Source organism: Trachinotus anak, unplaced genomic scaffold, assembly GCF_046630095.1.
Source record: "Trachinotus anak isolate AG129_WGS33_773 ecotype Australia unplaced genomic scaffold, CSIRO_AGI_Tana_v1 ptg000004l, whole genome shotgun sequence".
NCBI classification, from domain to species: domain Eukaryota; kingdom Metazoa; phylum Chordata; class Actinopteri; order Carangiformes; family Carangidae; genus Trachinotus; species Trachinotus anak.
In genome coordinates, this window is record NW_027273855.1 from 11,040,305 (window position 1) to 11,061,877 (window position 21,573).

The 21,573-nt window shown below is 40.5% G+C and overlaps 1 protein-coding gene across 2 annotated transcripts in view; it reads right to left on the reverse strand.

The window, feature by feature from the left end:
• LOC139620385 (TOX high mobility group box family member 2-like) overlaps positions 1–21,573 on the reverse strand; it is a 77,593-nt gene that overhangs the window by 20,097 nt on the left and 35,923 nt on the right. For both annotated transcript variants that reach the window (XM_071475839.1, XM_071475840.1), the window contains 2 exons: positions 18,552–18,611; positions 4,203–4,463 (listed from right to left, as the gene is read on the reverse strand). In XM_071475839.1, coding sequence (XP_071331940.1) covers positions 4,203–4,463; positions 18,552–18,611 — 321 coding nt within the window. The remainder of the gene's footprint in view (positions 1–4,202; positions 4,464–18,551; positions 18,612–21,573) is intronic.

The following is a 21,573-nucleotide window of genomic DNA, read 5'->3' on the forward strand; positions in this document are numbered from 1 at the left end:
TGCAAAGTCAATAACCACAGCTGTCAATACAGTTTTTTATGTCACTGCTTTAAAATAGTTATGGCCTTTTCCCTTGCTGTCTATGTCCTAAATGCCAAGTGATGCAAAATAAATTTTCTATCGCAGATTGAATGAAGTCAAATTAAGTCAAGCTCACATAACCTTGCAGCAATCAGTGACTCTGACAAAGACTGATCCTGGAAATAAAGACACACACACACACACATATACACACACACATGCACGCAGTAAATACTATACTGTCCCATGGTTGAGCATGCTATACAGTGCAAACACTGCACTTATGCACTGTGCACAACTGTTAGTTAAAGCTCCACTATCATCTATACTTTCTGTTTTACCAATGAATTAAATGACTGTATAATATGAAAGCGGCTGCTCACAGAATACTATCACAGAGAGCTTTTTAGGCACTTTCAGCTCATTATTTCGGTTTTACTTCCTGATAATTAACTGTTTCTCACAGTCTCACCCTGTACCTACCCCAGCAGCAGTTTTCAGCTAACGCTAATATGGCTAAGACAAAACCAGAGCTAAAAAGAGAGTAAGTATTGGTTTTACTTCAACCAGGTGACCACCAACACAACTACACAACTCTGAGTTAATTCTAAAAAGAGAGATTGATGCATGTGCAGGTGGGGAATAACAACTCTGTAAAGTAATGTGAGTGCAGTGTGTCTGTTGGGTTCAACAATAGCCACTATCAAATCTAGCACCACATGTTTAACAAAAACTAAATGAAATTCTCATTGAGGGTTATCTGAGTGAATGTGTGACACAAACTGCTAGAACTGGCAGCTGTTTTTTTGGCGGCAGAGGCTTTCCTTCTCCCTAACCAGCCTCATTACACCAGTAATGAGACAGGGGCTGGTGCTCTGTTTCAATATTTAAACGTGCCGGTGCCCCTCAAGGCTCCATGTTGGGGCTGTTCTGCAAACTCCTCTGTGACCCCTCATCATGGTCTGCTTTCGAGTGTCCCTCCTCCTTTATTTTTTCAAAGAGATCTTTCTTGCTGGCATGTCCCTCCGCCGTAGCCTCAGCCAGACCTAAACGATCAGGGGTCTTGTTGAACATGAGACCCCTGGGTACCATCTCTTCCCCGAGCGCCGGGGTGGCAGAAATGCTGACAGCTAAGGTTGAGACAGGGATTCTCCCTCAGCAGTGAGCATTCACACGACAGCATGCTGAATTTCACAGTATCCAGTCACCCAGGACTTGGCTCTTTCTGCCTTGATTCAAAGAAGCTGAGAGAATAGGTCAGCATTGTGGGGAGGAGTTAAGAGAATTTAAGAGCATTTCTGATTGACAGTTCTGTCATTTATGGCTGATGTTGATCCTGCTGCGTGTTGGGGTCTTTGTAAATGGTGCAATTTCAATTCTGAGAAATGGTTCAAAACTAGCAGTTACGGCTATTATGAACAACATGTGACTGCAGCAGAAAAGATCAACCCCTACTTATGCCTGAACAAAGTGAACAAATGTACAAGCTCTAAAAATGTTTTTCCTATTATTCAATGCATGCATTTGACACTTATTTTTCCTACCTGCTACACATCTTTTTGATTTACCAGCTAATATTTTTCCACAGCCTGTACAATCATAATTAGATGGATGAAAAGAGCAGGTTGTCAGAAAGAATAAATTCAGCAGGAACAATAGGGCTCTTGTAGAGACATATGCCATTCTGCAGGTCAGAAATCTCAACATTATTATATTGTCAACTCTAAATGAACAGAAATTACAGACTTAAAAGCCTTTAGGATGAACCAATGCAAAATTATGTGCCTATGCAGCATGATGATGATGGTCAATCCACTGCTCTAAATCCTGTAGACCTAATGATTTAACTGTGTTTGCTGTAGGATCGATGTGCGCTGAAAAAGAGAATCCCATAGCAGGGAGAAGTTTACAGAGCTTTAGCCTTAGGCTAAATGCTGTACAAAAACCAGCAACAACATCCCTTGAGATGACGCGTATCTGTTGCTCCAGCTGAGCTTGTACTTGTAGGAGGTTTATATGTGCACTGAAGGATAGCTTTTATTCACGAGAAGTGTATCCTTAAGGTAACTGTCGACTTTTTATTTGCTTCTTCAACAGCGGTGAAAGAGGACTGTTGAACGATTAGTGGTTTGGTTTTCCAGCTATCTCCTTCAATTCTGTGGGTTTACTGTAAGGCTTTTGTCAATACAACACAACAAAGGTTAAGGCTTGTCTCTTCATTTCCAACCACAGTTACTCTGAAAGCCTTTACCCACCCTTACTATTCTTTAAGAATTCAGCAGACATAAATTCAATCCTCCTTATTATACCTTTATCAGTATGAAATTAAGGTTAATTGACTTTGTTGGGGAAACATCAAATGAAACATCCTTAATGGAACCAAAATGAAAATAACGTCATCTTCAATTGCTTTAAAATATTTCTCAATATACAGCCTACTTTCCTATTCCTCAGCCTCAGAAATAAGCTCCTCTTGTCCCAGGAGATAATAAATGAATTGAATCCCCCCACTCCAACTACACCCACCCACCCCTCCTTCTTCCTTATCGGTCATCTATTTTTCCAGAGTAAGCTATTACTTGCTAGGGTTGCTAGGCAACAAGAAATATTAATAGTGGCTATTATTAGCCAGGCTCTGCTAGAGTAGTACTAAAATGTGGAAGTGGGAAACATGAATGTGTTACATAAATCTCTGGACCTTTCACAGTGTGTGCAAGTCTCTGTTTTTACAGTGATTTATTGCAATGACGGCTCATTTATGAGAAAAGGGGGTGTGAAATAAGAAAATGGAACATTACCCTGAAGGGGTATTTGAAAATAAATAATTGCAAAGGTGAAACAAAAGCTGTTTAAGAAGCAGGCACTCCTTCTCTGTTTCCTTCTAAAATGTTATTGGCCAAATAGGGCTGCTTTGTTACATATACTCCTGTATGGACATCACATAAATGTGTATTTAAACATGTACATAAATACTGCATACTGCATACATGTATCCAGAGCGAGACACATTTTATATTTTATCTACTAAAATTAGCTTATCCAGATGATTATACAGGTTTTGTCAAACCAGCCATAGAATGCAGATTGACTGTGAAAGTTCCAGTCAACAGCATCTTTCTCCTGCACCGAGCAAATTCAGCAGAGTAGCCAGTGGATTGTGACCTAATCCTGAAGACTAGCTTTAATGGAGGCCTTAGCTACCACCCACGGAAAAAAACGGAGCCTGCAACTTATGCAGTTTGATTCTGAAAATCACATAAGACCTGATTAACGGAGGATAAACGCCACGGATGCTCACATTAAAGCATAAATATTCATGATGGAGGGCAGAGAGAAAAAAGTAATATTTATGTCAGATGAAAGTATATAACGTTGAATAATTCACCACACAGCCCATCTATAATTCATCTGGTTCGATCCTATGATTAAAGCATCTGAATGCGTTCGCCAGGGGTGTTTACATGTTCAATCTGAAGCATGTTTAACACAAGAAAAAGTCCCTTTACTGGAGGGGGGAGTGGGGGTCCTAAGAATCCCTCTGAAAAGAAAAAGTAGCTGACAAGGGATATCCCCCCTTACAGTCAAGATTTTCGATTCAAAACCTTCCCCCGACCCTCCATCCCTCCCCTGTTCCTTTTTTTCTTTGCCGATCATAATGTATGAATATGTACAGCACTAAGTTTCTTGCTCTCTGTCTCTGCTCACTTTGAAGCAATGAAATCTTTGAGTTGTGTAGCTCAATAGATATTAAAAGAGCTCTGCTGCAAAGGTCTGGGTGTTAAGGAGACACCAGCTCTCTGTATTTATAAACGTTGCATGTATAGACTCTGGCCTTGCTTAGACCTCACCGTCTCAGCCTCCTTGACCTCTCGCTGGGCTAATTATCTCTGTAATAGAGGAACACTTTGCCATTATGAGAAAATGATCTGAGAATATTGAGAGTAGCAGACAGAACCAGTCATTTCATCTTTTCATTGGTGTTTTTTCAGTTTATAGCTCTAATGCTGATCCATGTGATTAATCATTTTTGGAAACATTTGGGAAAGCCTGAGATTTCCATGACAAATCTAAACCTTCAGAGAAGATGCTCCCTGCGCTGACTTGAAGACTAATCGCCTGCCACAGTGTTTGACTTGCACAATCACAAAGGGCCACAGAAAAATAGGGGCAGGTGTACTCACTGAGTGCATAGGCCCTGAGAGGAGGTGGGTGTCCTGACCAAGCATGTTGGACATCATGAGGGCGGGCAGCTCAGGGTAGGAGTAGGTGTTGAGCAGGCCGTTGTGAGGCAGGGAGTGGAAGGGGTAACCGGACTCGTGCTCCATGAGGTGCAGCAGAGATGGGTCAGCGTGGTTTGGTGGTGTGATGGGAGGAATCTCGTAGTCTTCATCCCCTCCTCCCCCGCCACCACCGCTGTTTCCTCTACCCTGACTGGAGTAGCTCTGGAAAGGCAGAGAAAATAAGAGATCATTTTTTAGAACAGGGTGATTTAGGGAAACTGCACCCTTTACTCATTTACTCATTGTTGCTTCATTTACAGGTTTGGACTTTCAGGATCATTTATTTTTAATGTACATTTACAAAGAAAAACACCAGGACAAGTCAAAGATAGACCGACTGTTGTATTCATTAGTACGGTCAGTTTAGAGTCTATAACCCAGCAAGAGTAATTTGCATGTTTTTGGAACGTGGGAGGAAGCACATGAGTACAACGTGGCAACATAAAAGTAAAAATAGTGCCATATTTATTTACTGCATAAATAAAATAGAAGGCACTTGAATATCTTTGAAGAACTTGTCCATCAGGAAACCATACTGCCGTACAAGATTTTCATGGCAAACTGACTTCAGTAACAATCAAGGAGAGAAATGGCTAACAAAGGATGTTCCTGAGTAATTCAAACACTTCATAACTGACTTTTAAATGCACCTGTTGATGTTTTTATTTTTTATTTTCTATTTTTTTTATTTTTTATTTTTGGTTCACATTTGTGTTTGCAGCAGATAGTGAACTGCAGCAGTCAATTCAGGCTGTTTTGCTGAAAATAAAAATAATTAGAAATGTAAATTGCTGTGCTTAAAAAAAAAAAGTGTAAAGAATTCATTCATACACAGCAAATTAATTAGAGTTAGACAACAACAGCTGCTGTAGAGAATAATTTGCCTCAGAAGTCTTGACAGCTTTAAAGCAACAAACTGTCAGCTTGCACACCTATAAAATACAGTTAATCAAATTCATTACATGGAAAACACCACTGACAGTCTATTTTATTATCTCATTACTGTAACGCCAATCATATTTTTACAAAATAGTAAAACTGGACTGAACAAACCTCACATTCCACCCTATGAAATGTATCCAGTGTGTTCAGATGACTACCACTGGGTAAGACAACACATTTGATGGCACTAATAAGGTGATACATAGGCAGAGCCTGCGGTTGTCTTTTCTAGCGACTATCTTGACATAATATTATACTGAGAAATATGGTTTTGTGCTCTCAAAAAGCATACTGAGGGTATTCACCAGGGAATGAAAAGCAATTTTGTCAGAGGCAATCTGATGCCAACTCCCCTTTATAATGACTGAAGAAAATTAATCATCACAAATAATATTCCAGTGTCAGCCATTCAAGAGCGTTTTAATAGAATTTTTATTATTCATGTCTCGTGGTACACATCAACTAGTCCGTTCTGCAACATTTCAGAAATCAATTCAATATCATCTTCGTGTAGGCTGTCATCTCGCCTGCCAGTGTAGCAATTCATCTTGCAAACAAATACTTTTAGCAAACAAATGGCAAGAAACGTCGAGGAACAGCTACAATGTCCCCACAAGCAGAACTGGTGCTTGAAGATAGGATAAAAGTCTCATAATGTGCACTATCATTAGGGAAAAAATAATAATAATAAAAGGGAGTATGTTTACTATCAGGGTGTGATGTGCTATTTTCTTTTCCCATAACACTCACTCTCTTCGCTTGGTGCTTGCTGAGAAATATTATCACTGACAGTTCTTTTTCCCATGGTAAAGGTTTTGCAAATGTTTGGTTCTTTGTTGTCTAACATTCATTATTGTTGTCATATGTTGTTAACAAGCATATGCTGCAGATTTAATTTAATAAAAATAAGCAAAGATCTTGCTGGTTTGTGCATCTATCCCTAGCTATATGAAGTACAGTATGTCTTCTTTCTAAGTATTCATACGTGCAGCTGAGGCAGGTAACTGGAAAGAGACGGGGTCTGTCTGTGGTCACAGTTAGAAGAAACCAGCGTTGTTCTTCACATCACCACAATCGGTCTTTGTCACGGAAACACTGACAAGAGGCTGATTTTAAACATTTTCTCAAACAACTAACGGTATTGTTTTTCATGTGTTTTCATGTTCTCAACATTTTGAGAAGGTACATCACACTGTGGTTGAACTGCTCACAGCTCACAGACATGCACATGTACAGGATAGGCACTGCTTGGCTATAAAGAGTCACAAGACAGGATAAATATACCTAAGCTCTGCTTTATGGTACAAATCTTTTTGATCACAGTAAAGAAAATGAGGAGGAAATGGAAACAAAGGAGAGACTTGCTTGACAGGAATGAGTAATTAAACACACTGGGTCAAAAAAGGAAAAAAATGGATATGAGGAGCAGATGTAAAATTTACTTCACCAATTAAGCATTCATCTGACCCTGGTTCACATTTTAGACTTAAAATGTTCATGTGCAGTGTTTACACAAGACCACAAGAAAAAAATCTCCAGCTCAGCCATGTGTTAGATGCTGTTGATGCACTGATACATTGATACATCTCTGCAGCCTCAATGAAGGTTTCTGTAGGACGTAAACAAATTAGCATTGAGCCAATGATACAGTAGGACACATGATGCATTTTGGACACCTCCTCTCCCAGAGATGAAACATAACTGGTGTCATACGTAGTGCCAAGATTTAAATGCTGTCAGAGGCTATTTTACCGCTGTGCCATCGTTTTTGTGAATCTTTTTTTTTTTTTAAAGCCTCTTATGATGCCCTTGGAGATAAGACACAGGACAAGGACATCACAAGTTTAATATTTTCAAACATAGATAAATAATTCATAAATATCCTGTCTTTTACAGACATGGAGGAGAGTGGATAAAAGAGAGCGGGGTCAGAAAGAAATGCCAAATGTTGATTCAGCCTTCTCTTGCTATAACCTTCACCCCCCCTATTCCAGAGGTGAAATTTCAGCAAATCTGTCATTTTCCTGGACAAGGACAATGCTTTGGACCTTCTATCTACATATCAATTCTTTACTTATTTTCTTTCTCTAACCTAAACACACTGGGACCAACCTTCGTTTGTACATCAGTTGTGATTCCACATCAAAACCCCATATTGCTCACAATCTTTAACATAGTTTATAGATGTGAGATGTTGCTCCAAGGCATATTGCCTATCATCATACACAAAGCAGCCCCTGCTTCTTTGAAAAGAAGAGGGAGATGATTCACCCCATGGGAACAGTGTTGAGGTTTTTATCTATGGAAGATCCAGTCTGGCAAAGTGTTTTTGATGTCTGATGTACTACATTTAAGATTTAAGGATCATTTTAAGAATATTCTCTATTTGATTTGAATGTATGATAAAAATTATTCTCATTGCACTTATATTCAGGTGTTATAGGCTCAGTGAACACAAATGTTCATGCTGTCATACAGTTGCTGCATAGGAAGGTAATAAGCTGCATGTAGCAGGTAACAGAGAATGAGCTATGTAGGTGAAGATCAACAGTCATCCACTAAGGAAAACATTTGAATTCATGACATTTGACAACAAAATGGACACGCACAAAAATAACCCTTATCATTAAGATTCCAGTTGATTGAATCATCGTGAATTTTCAGGGCTACCTGCATTGTGTTTTTAGTACTTTTCAGAAACTGTCAACAATGCAAAGTTGGTACCAATGCTTTGTAAGATTCTTAGTTTTGTTTTACTTGAACTTAGCCTGTTAATTTATTGTAGAGCACACAACAGTTTACTTTTAAAAGCACCTACAGCAGAGAATTTGCCTTTTTTGACCTCCATTGATTTAACTTCTCACCTTGCTGATGCAAATGTATTGTTTAGGTATTGTATTGTCTAGTCCTCTTGCTTGCGTGTTTACTCTTTCCTAGTGTGTGGACACAGCACATACACGTTTACATTGTCAGATGTTAAGTTCATAAATGACTGGAGTTCTTTCTTTAGCAATTGTCAGCCAGGCAAAGCAAACTACTAAAACTTCACCATGAGCTTGTACGTTAAGAGTCTCCACTGTGTCAAGTTATCTTAAGTAATTAAGTGATTTTAAATGGGAACAAATGAATCAGCTCCGCTTAAAATTTTCTTGACACAAATGAATGAGAAGATGAGATGAAGGCATTAGCTTGGTGATGGAGTCATTGGTGGCCTATGAGGTGTTTAGAGGAAGACAGCTCATCTGGGAACAATGATGTGTTCGTCAAAGGGAGGAGAATGAAAATGTTGCACACTACACCAGAGAGCCTGTCATGGCTGATGAGGGGCAAATTGTCCAAAGACAAGAGCTGTCTTTGATGCACTTTGTTATTACAGCTTCAATGACTGACACACTCAAAGTGTTTCTGGTAATGCAGAACACTGATACGGTTTTAAAATAACTACTCAGAAAAAAAAACAAAAAACTCTTTTGCGTCATAAAACCACATAACTTTGAATGAGTGTACAGTGTCCTATGAAAAGTCATCCAGCCATATGCTACTTTGTGAAAAAAATGACAGAGCAGCATGGTTTTGGAGACAAACAACAGCTGGCCATGCATACATAAAGGTCTTCGCGTCCACTCTGTGTATTCCAGAGAGACGGATGGCAACAGTAAATCTTTAAAACATCTTATGGGGAATTTCAAAATTCACCTTCACAGATCAACCTTGCAGAGCAGAGAAAGGGCAGAAATCAAACTCATCACCAGCGGGTGTTGAACGTTGCTGATGTGTGCTGCACAAGTGACCATTACAGCGATGGTCTACAGGGTCCACAAAGGCTATCTGACCTGGCTTTGAAACGACAAGGAACTCCATTTGGGTGATGTATCAAGAGAAGCAGATAGTGTAGTACAATAGAAGGAGAATGGAAAAGCAGGCCCACCGGGCTGACTGACAGCAAGACAGAACTAGGATAAGTGAAGTGCGCAAGGTTTGGGGGGTGGGTGGTGGGGTTTCTGATAGTAGCTCAGGGTCATAGCTAGCGTCCGTCACTAAAGGACAGGTGGGCTGTGGTGAGCTTCAGCCAATAGCGAAGGAGTGAGCTAACCTCTTCCCTGCTCCCCCATGCACTGGTAATTCTCTCAAATGTCACATCAAAATGGATCTCATTTAGGTGGGTAAAAAAGAACCTGACTCTCCATTGCAGATGTGGGTGGACCCATGGTGGATTGCACCTGAACTCTGAAAACACTGCTGCAAAGGAGGTATTTTGAAAAGGTGTGGAAAAAGAGCCATGTGCCAAACATTTGTGTCAATTCAATTTAAAAAAAAAAGGAAAAACATCACAGTTATAGATCAAAGATGAAGGGTGAAAAAATATCTGTGATCTTTGCACCCAGAGAGAAATAGAAAATTCTTTAATGCTTCGGCCAAAGGCTGTGTTTTTTTGTTGTTTTTTTTTTGACAAGGGGTGCAATACTGTGGTCTCAGCCACATTTCCTATTCTTATTCATTAGGGAGAATCGTATAAATAAATAAAATATGTTGTCTCGTAGTCACTCATCCCCCCTAAGGGAACATGGAAGCCCCAGTAATCACATATGGCACAATAGCTTGCCCATAATCCCCTTTATTTTTATTTTCATGATGTCACTCTCTTTAAGCCCCTTGCTTTATGAGTTGCAAACGGAGTGGTGAGGGGAGGAGAGGAGGAGCAGAGAGGAGAGGAAAAAGCAAGGGAGGGGTGAAAACAAATGATGTGGATCCCTCATTGTTCTTTCTCTATGCCCTCATTCCAGTCAGGGTAATAAGAGAACATTGTGATTTACTGTCAGTGAAGCGCAAGAGTGCATCAGAGAGAATCCACTGCGGCAGGGGCCATTAAAATAGATTTAACTTCCCACAGTATTAGGCCAGATGTCTACACTTCTATTATATTTCAATCAGCCATGACCTTGGTCTCCATATGATGAGAAAGATCACTTGGAGAGAGGGAAAGGGGGAGTGAAAATACATGTGAAAAACCAATAGAAATATCAAACTACTTAGTCTCACTAAATCCCTCTGCTCTGTCGTGCAGCATATACAGAGAGAAGCTGGGACCGAAATAGAGCTAAGGTTTCAAGTTCTCTTAAAAGAGTGTATGAATCATTGAGTGCACTCTCACTGCCGATAAGTTTTTTTTTTTTCTCTTTTTTTGGGGGAGTGCTGTTTTTCTGCAGGGTATGTATTTGAGGAGGGACCAAGGGAGTATGCCAAAAAGAGAGGGACAGTGGGCCGTTTGATGTTCTTAAAAGCTGCAGATATCAACAGAAAGATGAATCTGTTCATCTTCGAACAAGGAAAACATTGACTTCTCAACATAGATCCCTGTCTTTGAATACTTCCCTCTAATATTTTTTCATCCTGCTGTTTATCTTGACTAACCAATATTTCTCTATTCCTAATAAATCTTTTTTTTTCTATTTTCATTAAATCCTTACTCTGCAGCAGAGTAAGGATTTCCATCCATTTCAGTGCCATAAAAGCAGAGCAGAGGTCACAGCTTATTCTATTTCAGAGGTTGATGGTAATTGGACTTATTGGCTGACATGGACTGACCTACATAAAGAACTACCGATCCCTGGTTACAACTGTAACTTACAATCCCTCCTAGCATGGGTGTGGATGTTGAGCTGATGTTCCTCTGATGTTCCTCCAGCATTGTTTTCAAATATTGACGCTCCTGTGCTGGTTTAGGGCTAGAAAAACTGTTTCCAGCCTGAATTCACGCTACTGAAACAGTACGCCCTCTTGAAATTTAAATACATGCCGTACAATATGTATCTCTACTTCGTTCTCGCGACCTTGCCAACGGCTCTGTACAGCCTCAAAGAGGGAGCGAGATGTGTGTTGGCGTTTTCAGACCCTCAATTTTCATTTTTACATCCATTGTCTCAAATGTCCCTCTAACTTTTCTTGCAGGATACGGATGCAAGGATAGAGGCAAGAAAGAGAAGCACATTCACTGAAGCATGGGGGGTGGGGTTTGGTGGGGAGGGGAAGTGTTATGAAGTGAGGAGAGTGTTGCAGTTGTGGTGGTGGGGGTATGATGGTACGCTGTGAGTCACTATTAAGTAACGGTGCCTTTTCACATCAGCATCGCCCACGTCGGGTGTGCAGTGCCAGGGTGTACTGAGGTGTCTCTGACTCAGAGACAGAGAGAGAGAGAGAGAGAGAGAGAGAGAGAGAGAGAGAGAGAGAGAGAGAAGGAGGTGGCTGGTTATACCAGCCAAACAACATCTGGATTTCTATTTATGATTGGTTGACAAAACATCATCATGTCAGCAATTTATTTTCTTTACCAGCAGCTTCATCTTAGCCTGAACAATCAATGTATGTGTTGATTTATGAGCTTTTGAGTTTTTGGTAAGCAGTGCCAGGCTAGCTGCTTCCATTCTGTATGCTAAGCTATGCTAATCATCTCCTGGCTCCGGCTTCATATTTAAACACACATATATAAGAGTGGTGTCAATCTTCTCATCTAACTCTTGGCAAGAATGTAAATAACCCCAAATATCAATCCTTCAAATATTTCCTTCTTTATCTACATATAATTTGCAATAAATACACTTCAAAATTTACTCACCTTCTATCATTAAATCACTGTAATTTGAAAAGATTCCCGTTAGATCAACTTAATTTTTGTAGTTATAGTTATAGTTTAGCTGTTGCTTAACTAATCCTCTCTTGGCTTTAGCTTTGTATTTACCATATAGATATTACAGTGGTGTCAATCTTCTCATCTGACTCTAGGCAAGAAATGAATAAGTGCATTTCCCAAAATGTTACACCGTTCCTTTAAGTTGTTCTGGGAAGATGTTAACTTACTAGCATACTTATGTATACTTGTGTTTGAGCTAAAATTATCCAGAAAGAATTCCTTTGTTAGTTAAATTCCTTTTATACGTCTCTTTAATCACAATGAAGAAAAATGCCCACTTCAACCACTCCCCATACTCTCTGTCTTAGGTACTTCAGTTGCAGATGTTACTTTCATTGATCAGCAATGATCTAAATGTGACTGTGGCTGTGGCAATATGTAGGCAGTGCAGTGGGTCAGACTTGACTGTACTAGAATAAAAATGAACTAATACAAAAGGTGTAAATAACCCACTCACAAATTAGTCGCTCATTGTGGTTATTTCATTGATGCACTGTGCATCATCACTTTTTGTATTTCTGTATATACTTAGGCGATGTCTTTTTGAAATGACATGACATGAAATGAGAGTGAGAGTGGATGTACGAGTCTGTGTGTGAGAAGTTTGGCTGACTCCTATGAGAGCTGTACATTTTCAGGAGAAAGAAACTGGTTTGACTAACGTGGGTGAAATAACAGAGACAGAAGAAGGGAGACAGAGAATGAGAGAGTGTCAGAGTTAAGACATACACAAAAATAAACAGTCAGAACTGCAGACTGAAAGACACAGGGACAGAAAAATGGAAAAATAAAGAGAGAGAGAGAGAGAGAGAGAGAGAGAGACGGACAGAGAGAGAGAGAGAAGAGGGAGAGAAGAGAGAGTCTGTATCCAACAAGTGAGGTTTCTATTCTAATCTCAACCATCAGCCACTGTTCTCTTGCAGCCGGTCAAATCGATAGAGACACACAGCTCAGCAAGACATCTGGAAGCAGAAAACACAGAGGCACAAACAGGCTGAAACTCGTTGCTTCTTCGAAGACCAGTGGCCCTTGTGCTTCCCCTTCTGCACAGGAACACAATGCAACAAGTACAACACACGAGAGAGAGGAAGAGATGCAAAATGACTCTCCCTCTTCCTGCCACTGGCTCGTTTTCTCTTTGAAACTCCATCTCTAACCAGCTATTACTCTAAATCTTCCCATTTTTGTCTCTAATTTTCTTTAATCTATCGTATACACACGTACACACATGGTCATGCATCCACATAGACTGATTATAGGGCGAGGAGAAGCAAGCCAAAATATACATGGAGGAACAAGTCTTCACAAACAGTTCAGGCCTGATATGAATCCAAATGAAGAACACTCATTGGCCATTATACAAAATTAGAATTTGCGTGGGCGTGGTTGGAGGCAGCCATTTGGTTTGGCTGTGATCATTCTCAGGCAGCTATAGCAGCGCTGTAAAAAAAATATTTACCGCAGTCAGCATTATTTGGCACGCATGTGACTGATAGCCTGATAATTAGACTCAACTGCCATTTTCACTGTATTATTCAGTCTAAAGCTATGTTCAAGTGAGCAGTTTTCCGTTTGGTAGGAGGGTTTATTTAAACCTCAGTAGTGACTGACATGTCCATCCCATCTACGTCTGTTTCAGTCAACACAGACGCTGCAGTAACTGTTTCTGGAGCAATTTCTTTTTTACATTTTTGGTAGAGTTATTAAGAGTTGTTCAGTAAATCGCATTACGACAACACAGAAAAATTATGTCTCTATTCTTAAATCCACTCTGATTGACTCGGATGTTTTTGCATCTGGGCAATCAGCAGTCACTGAGCACAACACCAGACCTGCATGTATTCGAACTGCTGAAAAAGTCTGAGATGTGGGCAGCGTTTCAGGGGTCCAAAAAACATTTTAAGTCAATCAGGATAATTGAGATGTTTAATAATCTTTAATTTGACAAAGTATCTGCTCAGCATCTTTGTGTGTGGGCAGATATAAACAAAGCTGATCAACAAAATAACCCACCCACGCTTGTGCATATAAGCTGAAACCTCAACAGATGAACCAAATGGAAAACATCAATATCATCAGAACGTCTGGGAGTTCCATATGTGCATATCTTGTACAGAAACCATACAGTATTCAAAGCCTTGAAAACATCTTGTTTGAATGGACAGATTGTGTCCAAGCATACAGTAAACGGCCTCCTTTAAAGCTGTTTCTGATTAGTGGTTTTCTCATTTTAAAAGCTCAGAGATGTTATGTGTAATGCAATCTCCTGGCAGTGTCAAACTGCTACCTCAGTGCATACGCTGTGGAAGACCCCAGACATGCAAACAAAGGAGTCTCTGTTCTGGCTGCATGCACCTTTTTAACAGGCACACATCATGTAAAGGCTTGGGTGGGCATATTAACACAGTGTTAAAACTTGCATCAAGGCTCCTTCTTTCTGTTTTTCTCCTTTGAGCATTTTCCGTTAGAACCAAATAATAAATATCTGCAAGATAAACAGGCGAGAAATAGTAAAAATATTATTGCCTTGCATCTTAGCATGTTGTTTTACAAACGCAGCTGAGATAAAAATGAGGAACACATTTCAAAAATTACATATATATGTATTGGAGCATGTATTCAGCATATTCATGAGACAGTAATCACCATCTCAAATTGATGCAGAAAATGATTCCATATTTGAACCGCTAATTTATCTGATTCACTGTAACGTCAAAAGCAAGCCATACGTAACAAACCACGGCACAGCTAATGCATACAATTAAATGCCAATTAAGAAATTATTGACTCACATGCACCACAAGCACTCAGAGTTATGAATTTTGTATAATACATAGAGAAAATGCAGACTTTTCTTGGATGTGGTGGATTTGAGGGTATTTACAGGTTAACCTCTACACACCCTGCAGCAGATTCATCATTGCAAATTCATTTATGTTGTCAAACTTAAAAAAAAGTTGTAGCAAAATATCAAGATGCTAACCATTGCAACTGCAACTAATGATTATTTTCAATATTAAATCAATCTGTGGATTATTTTTTACAAGTGATTCAATCTGTAAAACATCAGATTATAGTGAAAAATGGCTGTCAAATGTCCCCAGAGCCCATTGTTGCATTTTTTTATTGCTTGTTTTGTTCGACCAACAGCCCAAAACCCAAAGATATTCATTTACAATGGAGTAAAACAGAGACAAGCGTAAACTCTGAGACATTGCTGAAGCTGGAGCTTGAGAATAGATGGTGTTTTTGCTTGAAAAACGGACTGTTATCAAAATAGTCACTGATTAATTTTACTTTAATCAACTGATCAATCAACTAATTGCTTCAGCAGTTACAAGCAACAGCAACAGTTACAAGACTGAATCTTGTGCTCAACACTTTATGCAACCTACATCTTAAGAATGAAAGCGCACATCCTCCTTCTTTCAAATTTCAAATTAAATCTGCTGCATTAAGGGATCAGGGGCCAAACAGTGAACTCTGTGTTCTCTTCACAACTGGCGTCTAAGCTGCTATTTGACGGCACTGACAGAGCATCAACTGCAACTGACGTGTTTGAAAAGCCCAAATTGCCTTATCCACTAAGACGCTATTTGTTGACACAACACTGCAAACCTGGAGTGGGTGTTGATGATTGACACATGACCGCTGCAGCAGAGAAACTACAAGGCTGCACATTTATCCCAATTAGCCCACACCCATGTATGCATGCAAAGTGACATAATTAGGGCAGACCAGGATATGTGGCTAACAATAATGGACCCCATAGTCTGTGATATGTGCTATAATAAGCTGCTAAAGCTCCCACTCGACCCCTCGTTATAGTCACTCTATCCCAACATCAAAGGAAAGAAAACCTTTTGGCTATAGGATGACAGTGTGTGTTTGTTCGGGTTTATGAGAGTATGTATGTGTGCATGTGTGTGTATTTATATGCACATATGTTTTTGTTCATTAATCTTTGCAAAGGCCAATTTAAGTTTTACACCCTAAGAGTAAGCACATTTTTGGAAAGTGAGGGCATTTTGGCTGCTCTTCACTCCTTCAATGGGTGGTTTGAAAATTAGGACATGGTTTTGGGGTTAATATAATTAAATTAATTTTAAAGGGTCAGTTTACACAAATTACAAAAAAAACCCCTCCTTGGTAGAAGGTAGCTCCAGTAAAAACAGTTGTAAGGTCTGTAGATTATCCAGAGTATGTAGAAAACAGTTTCTAAACCAAAGTGTTTCTTCGCAATGTGGATGACATGACCCTTTAATGTTAAGACTGGTGTTTGTATGAACATATTTGCTGGGTGTTTATGCATAGTCAAACTGAAACTGAGGATGTCGACCCATACATGTGCTTATAGCTTATGAATAACTTTGTGTCAGAAAACATGCCACTTTCTATTACAGCATATGTGTTTGAGTGTGTGTTTTTATGTGAATGTGTGTGTGTGTGTGTGTGTGTGTGTGTGTGTGTGTGTGTGTGTGTGTGTCCTCAGCCCTCTGGCCTTGTCCTGTGACTCTCTGACAGTATTTGGTGAGGCACTAATTGATGAGGAGCCTCCACCTCGTCGTGTTTTGTCAGAACATGAAGACCTTGCTGCAGGATCGACAAATCCTGGAGCTCCAAATTCTGCCATATGTCCAGCCATGTGTTCCCATGTACCAGCTGGGAGCACTCAGCATCGGCCTGTCTAACTCACTGACTGTGAGTTGGACTGCACGGTGCTCAGTCTGAGACCAGTACTTCAATGAGTCTGGAACTGTGAAATGTTGCCACTAGTGTAGCTGATAGCGACCTGTCTAGCTCAGTGGGTTCACATGGCACTAACACTGTCAGGGTGGATGGTTTAATCCCTCTGATGTTGAAGATATACGTTACATTAATGTGCTTTGGATAAAAATCTTCTATCAAACGGCACTTTATTATGGGGGTTAAAGGGATACTTTGGCTTATGAGGAATTAAATGTGTTTTCCTACTTAGTGGGAGAAGCTCATATACATGCATGCTTTTTATTTAGAGTGATGCTGTGATCAGGGTTTGATCTAATGATTTTGAAATCAGCTGATTGCTGTTATAAAGATTTTTGAGAGCAATGCAGTCTCTCAAAAGACTCCATTTTGCTCCAATAGCCATGTTATTTTCCAAAGTTTTTCTTTATATAAAGTTCCAGAGATCCAAGAATCTGATGAACTGCCCATTTTCACGAACATTTCAGACACCTGGTTAAACTTCTGTAAATTTATCTGGCCATACAAGCTCCATCATGGTGGGTTGTAAAACTGGATTAGATGCTATGTGGCAAAAGACAGCTGTTTAAAACTGATTCTAACATACTGACTTAATCTGTGGATTTGTGACAGTGATTCATTGAAAACACAAGACTCAGAGTCCACAGCCATGTTAGTGGCTCTGTGCTTTCAGCTAAATGCAAAGGTCAGCATGTTAACCTGCTGATGTCAAGCATGTATGTTCACCTTCTGACATGTTAGCATGGCAAAATTTTAAAACAAAGTGAAGGGTCAATAAAGTTTTTGACCTGATGGCGGTGCCAATACGTCAGTTTGTTGCTGGTGCTTCAGCTAAAGTCAGGGGATTACTAAAGTCTGTAGGCTTCATCCTCTGGGAACCTTGAACGTCAATGTCAAAGCAATCCATCCAGCTGCTGAGATATTTCAGTCTCAACTAAAGTGGTGGACTGACAGACAAACTGACCCAAACACAGACTGACAGGACAACATTGCCATCCCTAGAGCCATGCTGCTAGCGTGGCTAAAAATCTTTTTCCGTCAATCCTACATGTCTAACCCATGTAGGGCTAGACAGTAACAAAAACAGCCTCAGTAGCCTGAGTGGTGGAACCTGGGCAACCATGATGGATCAGGTAGTGAAAGCATGTTTTCAATTATGTGATTTTTTTTTTCTTAGAGTTGCAGAGCACTTACTGAGCCATTGTGGTGATTATTAGATGAGTTTTACAGTTTAAAAGTACGATGAATTGAGAGATTAGCCTGCCGTATACTTCCACTCTATTATTCGGTATTTAATGGATAATTCTTTCTGTATCTCCTTGCATATTTACTACTGTAGGGAAAGACAACATAACACACAATGGATGGTCTTTAAACATGTTACAATTCAAATAATCATATAGTGGCTAATCGCACATGTCAAAGACCCAGTCCAGTTCACATGCACCAGCACTACTGTGGCAGAAACATTGATTCCAAATGCTAATGTTGTTACCATTTAGTTAGTAGAAGCAAACTAAATTTTCATATTTACACTTATTTGAGTTCACAACAGAGGCCAGTATGAATGTGATGTAATCTGACATTTCATACCTACAAGAGTTAATAATGACACGACCACACACTACCGTGACTGTCACATCTGGCCCTTTGGCAGATTTAACTGGTACTGTCTCCATTTACAACCAACACCAGCTTCAGTTAATGTTTACCTTTGCCAGCAATTTTCAAACACTTACCATAATGTTTGCTTCTGTAAACTAATGCAGCTAAATGTTCACACTTGAAATGCTGATGCTAAAAACAGTTAACTCAAACATTTATTTATATACTGTAAGTCTGTGGAGTTCAGGAGAAGATGTACGCTGCCTTACCTGGTTTGGCGACCGAAACTCTTGGTTATTGTCATTCATGTACATGTTGTCACCATCAAACTGTGGACAGAAACAGAAAGGAGAAATAAATATTTTATGCAAAACAAGGTTTTTAAAAAATTGGGTGCTGGGGAGGAGGTGCGAAGAGGAAAAGCTCTTTACGGGTGGCCTGAAGTGTGAGACTAATGACTTTGTCACTTTGGTTAAACCTCGTGGTGGCATGGCAGCGTGGGTAATTACTGTTCGTCAGCGCGCTGGTAATTAGGCTACATGAGCAAAGTGACGAGAGATGGGCTTTTCCCTGTGGGCTCTGCTCTGTGTGTGTGTGTGTGAGAGAGAGAGAGAGAGAGAGAGAGAATGCGTGTGAATGAATCTGCGAGTGAGTACAGTAGTAAAGGCTGTGTGTGCCTGTCTTTGAAGTTGTGGCTGCAGTGCGTGTCTGCCTATGTGTGCCACGCAGTGAGGGTGTGCTCTGTCTTCAGGACCGAGCTGATCAGGCACTGAAAGATCACTTGCTGCAGGTGCCAAAACACTGTTTGACATGGGGTTAGGATTCATGTACAACAAATGACCCTTAACCCCCCTGTGTGCTGGAAACAACTCCAGGTCACCAGTTGAGTGCTACATGCAACATGCTAGCTCTGATGTCTAGTGTGTTGGGAAGCTAAATCCCTGAGGAACTCCCCACTGAGATCAGCTCTGAGTGGACTACAAATGAAAAAAAAACAACATAGACTCTGTTTCTACTGTAGCTCCAGAGAAAATGAGATATTGGCCCACTAACAGCTCAGTAACTAAACCTGTGCAATGTCAAGGTGACTGAGAAATTGCTACAATGTGAAGAGGAGCTGTATTGTGAAATGCCCTTGGCTTCCAAAGGCATCAGGCTTTGTTATACCACACTTGAAGCAAATGGAACAAACCTTGACTGGACTGGATAATAACACTCATGACCACACACACACACACACACACACACACACACACACACACACGCTCGTGTCAAATAAAGAATCCTTTTTGTTTGTTGACTGAGGTCATTCATGGTGATATCATTACACTGAAAACTCAGGAACAGACAGTAGGCACAACATGATCAAACTAGACAGCAGCATTCCATGTCAAATTCCTCAGATGTGAAGATATGGTTGAGGAGGTGGGGGGGTGGGGGTGGGGGGTGGGGGGTCTCATTTGGGGTGATCTCCTTTGTGCCTATGGAGAAAGCCACCAAAGGCTTGAAAGATAAACACATGCTGGATGTGAGTGAACACAAAGTGGATCATAAGATATACCTGCTCTAAACAATGCCCAAATAGGGAGACTAATGGACGGAAATGGGCAGGATTCCTGGGGGTGAAATCTAATATCTACACTGGTAGACAGGAAAAAGTCGAAGTGGCTAAATGAGCATGTGAGTGGTGAGAAAGAGAAATTACTGTACATTATTGCAGGAGAAAGGCTGGGGGAATGAGCGCCTGCCTCGGGGCAACGGTTGCTTAACGGTGCATATCATGGAAGCCCTTGTGAGGATTCACTTGGTTATTCTAATGATTACATTTACATTCAGCCTCATGCACAAACACGAAACTGAGACAAGTGCTGCATATCCACTGCATTTAAGCCTCATTCACACCTCACATGATGAAGCCAAGCCCAAGCCATGAACTAGCGGTAAAATCTACATGTTAATTTCAAGTGAAACTGAACGCGGACTAATTGTTCAACACTATATACTGGAGATAGAGACACTAATGTGCTAAATGAAGCTTGGCGGCATCTATCACCTGACTAATCCACAGTGAGAAGTGACTGTAGCTCACAGAGAGGGCCAAAGTGATGTTGACCTTGGTGACATATCTGTAATAAACTCTTTGCTCCTCACATGAAAGCCTCTTGTCCTCTCCTAACTGAGCAATTTCATTCCATTGAAATCCACTTTGATATCACCGGTGACGTAAAGCCATTGTGAGAGCTTCTTTAGGATAAGATTCTCTCGGATGAAAAGAGAGTACAGTCACTGAATGACGCCATTTTTAGCCACAACACACCGCCAGATCTGAGCTCATTTTGAATACTGAATTCTTTGAGTGCAAAGCCTTATTATGTTTCTTTCAGCTCTGCAGGAAGAAATGAAGTCAGACAAGGCTCATTTTCACCAATTACATCTGTAATATAATATTCACCATAAAGGCCAAAGACAGCCTAGAAAGGTCAGCCATTTTGTGCTTCAACATGGCTGCCCATATATTGCAACGTAAAGCTGTTTTCCCCTGCTCTTCTCTCGATAGCTCTCCTTTGCACTGCCTCGCTCTCCCACTTAAAATGCCAATTTATCCTCGGCTCAATGCTATCAGCTCTGCCATTACTCCACATTTACTGCAGAAATCATCTTCTCTTTCTCTCTTGCTCCCTTTCTCTTCATTTTCTCACTCTTCTCTCTCACTCTCTCCATCTCTCCTTCTCTTTCACTCTTCCTCACCCCCACCTTGCTTATTTCTCTCTCCTCTGCTCTCTTTCCCATGTTCTCATCGTCACCTCTCTCCGTGTTACAACCTCCCTCTACTTCTCTATCTCCCTCCCTACCCATCTTTCTCCCTCTTCCCTCTCTTTCTTTAGTGGGCCTTGGCATCGCTTTCTCATCGGCAGTCTAATTGGGCATTCTGCCTGAGACAAGGGCCTCATTAAGCAGTAATTACACACATGTTGTTTTCGGCAAACATCTCTATTTGGATTGCTTTGCATGGTAATTGTTCAGCAGGGACCACTGCTCGCGATGTTTCCCTCCGTGACACACATGGTGCTGCGAGAGAGGAATAAAAACATAGAAAAGGAGGATAGGGGAGAGAGAGAGAGAGAGGGTGTGTGTGTGTATGGGGGGAGGCTGGGGTAGAGTGAAAGAGCGGGGGGGGGGGGACAGACAAATTGAGAAATAAAGAATGCATCCATGAGAGAAGAAGGATGAGAGTAACACAGAGGCAGAGAAGAGAAACTAAAAGGATGAAGGTGATGCTGAGGTAGTAAA